The sequence below is a fragment of the Carlito syrichta genome, unplaced genomic scaffold, assembly GCF_000164805.1.
Source record: "Carlito syrichta isolate Samal-C Ts95f unplaced genomic scaffold, Tarsius_syrichta-2.0.1 Scaffold20128, whole genome shotgun sequence".
Lineage (NCBI taxonomy): Eukaryota > Metazoa > Chordata > Mammalia > Primates > Tarsiidae > Carlito > Carlito syrichta.
In genome coordinates, this window is record NW_006964224.1 from 1 (window position 1) to 825 (window position 825).

The window sequence follows — 825 nt, forward strand, 5'->3', positions numbered from 1 at the left end:
AGTTATTGTTCACTTATACTCTTTCTAATAGAAGATTCAGCAATAATATTAATATCTCTTGTTTAAGTGAATTAGTCTTTAAATAAATTTTATTTTAAACATCTCAAAAGGGCAACAAGTAAGAGTGAGGCAAAGCAGGTATTTCTAATAACACTAAAACAATATCACATGGTAGTGTTAAGGACACTTTCTGTCAAAAGGACAGAAAAAATTTTTATACAATCTAAAATTGTATTAACTTTTAAAAAGCTCTTCCTTTTCTTTTTTTTTAATCAACATTTTTTATTATGATAGGAGCCGCCCCCTTCCCCGGGTCCCCTTGGCGGAGAGCGATGCCTCTTCCCGACACCATGTTCTGCGCGCAGCAGATCCCCATTCCCCCGGAGCTGCTGGACATCCTGAAGCAGTTCACCAAGGCCGTCATCCGCACTCAGCCCACCGACGTGCTGCGGTGGTCCGCGGGATATTTTTCAGCTTTGTCCAGAGGAGAGCCACTTCCTGTAAAGGACAGACTCGAATTGCCCGTGGCCACCCAGAAGACAGACACAGGCCTGACTCAAGGGTTCCTTAAAGTTTTGCACAAGCAGTGCAACCACATGCAATACGTGGAATTAGCGGATCTTAAGCACAAGTGGAAAAATCTATGCCTGCCAGTAGAAAAATTCAAAGCTCTCTTAGAATTGGATCCTCACGAAAACACAATTGAGTGGATAAAATTTTTAGCGCTTGGCTGCAGCATGCTCAGTGGGTCTCTAAACACTGCCATGAAGCACCTGTGTGAGATCCTCACTGCGGACTCTGAGGGCGGGGCGGGCCCGCGGGCCC

At 44.5% G+C, this 825-nt stretch overlaps 1 protein-coding gene across 1 annotated transcript; it reads left to right on the forward strand.

Annotated features, from left to right (window-relative positions):
- Positions 1-298: 298 nt before the first annotated feature.
- Positions 299-813, forward strand: LOC103264314 (ropporin-1-like protein; the record flags this gene model as incomplete). The annotated part of the gene is made up of 1 exon (XM_008061994.1): positions 299-813. A coding segment is annotated over exon 1 (481 nt), but the record flags the coding sequence as incomplete, so codon positions are not given.
- Positions 814-825: the final 12 nt, after the last annotated feature.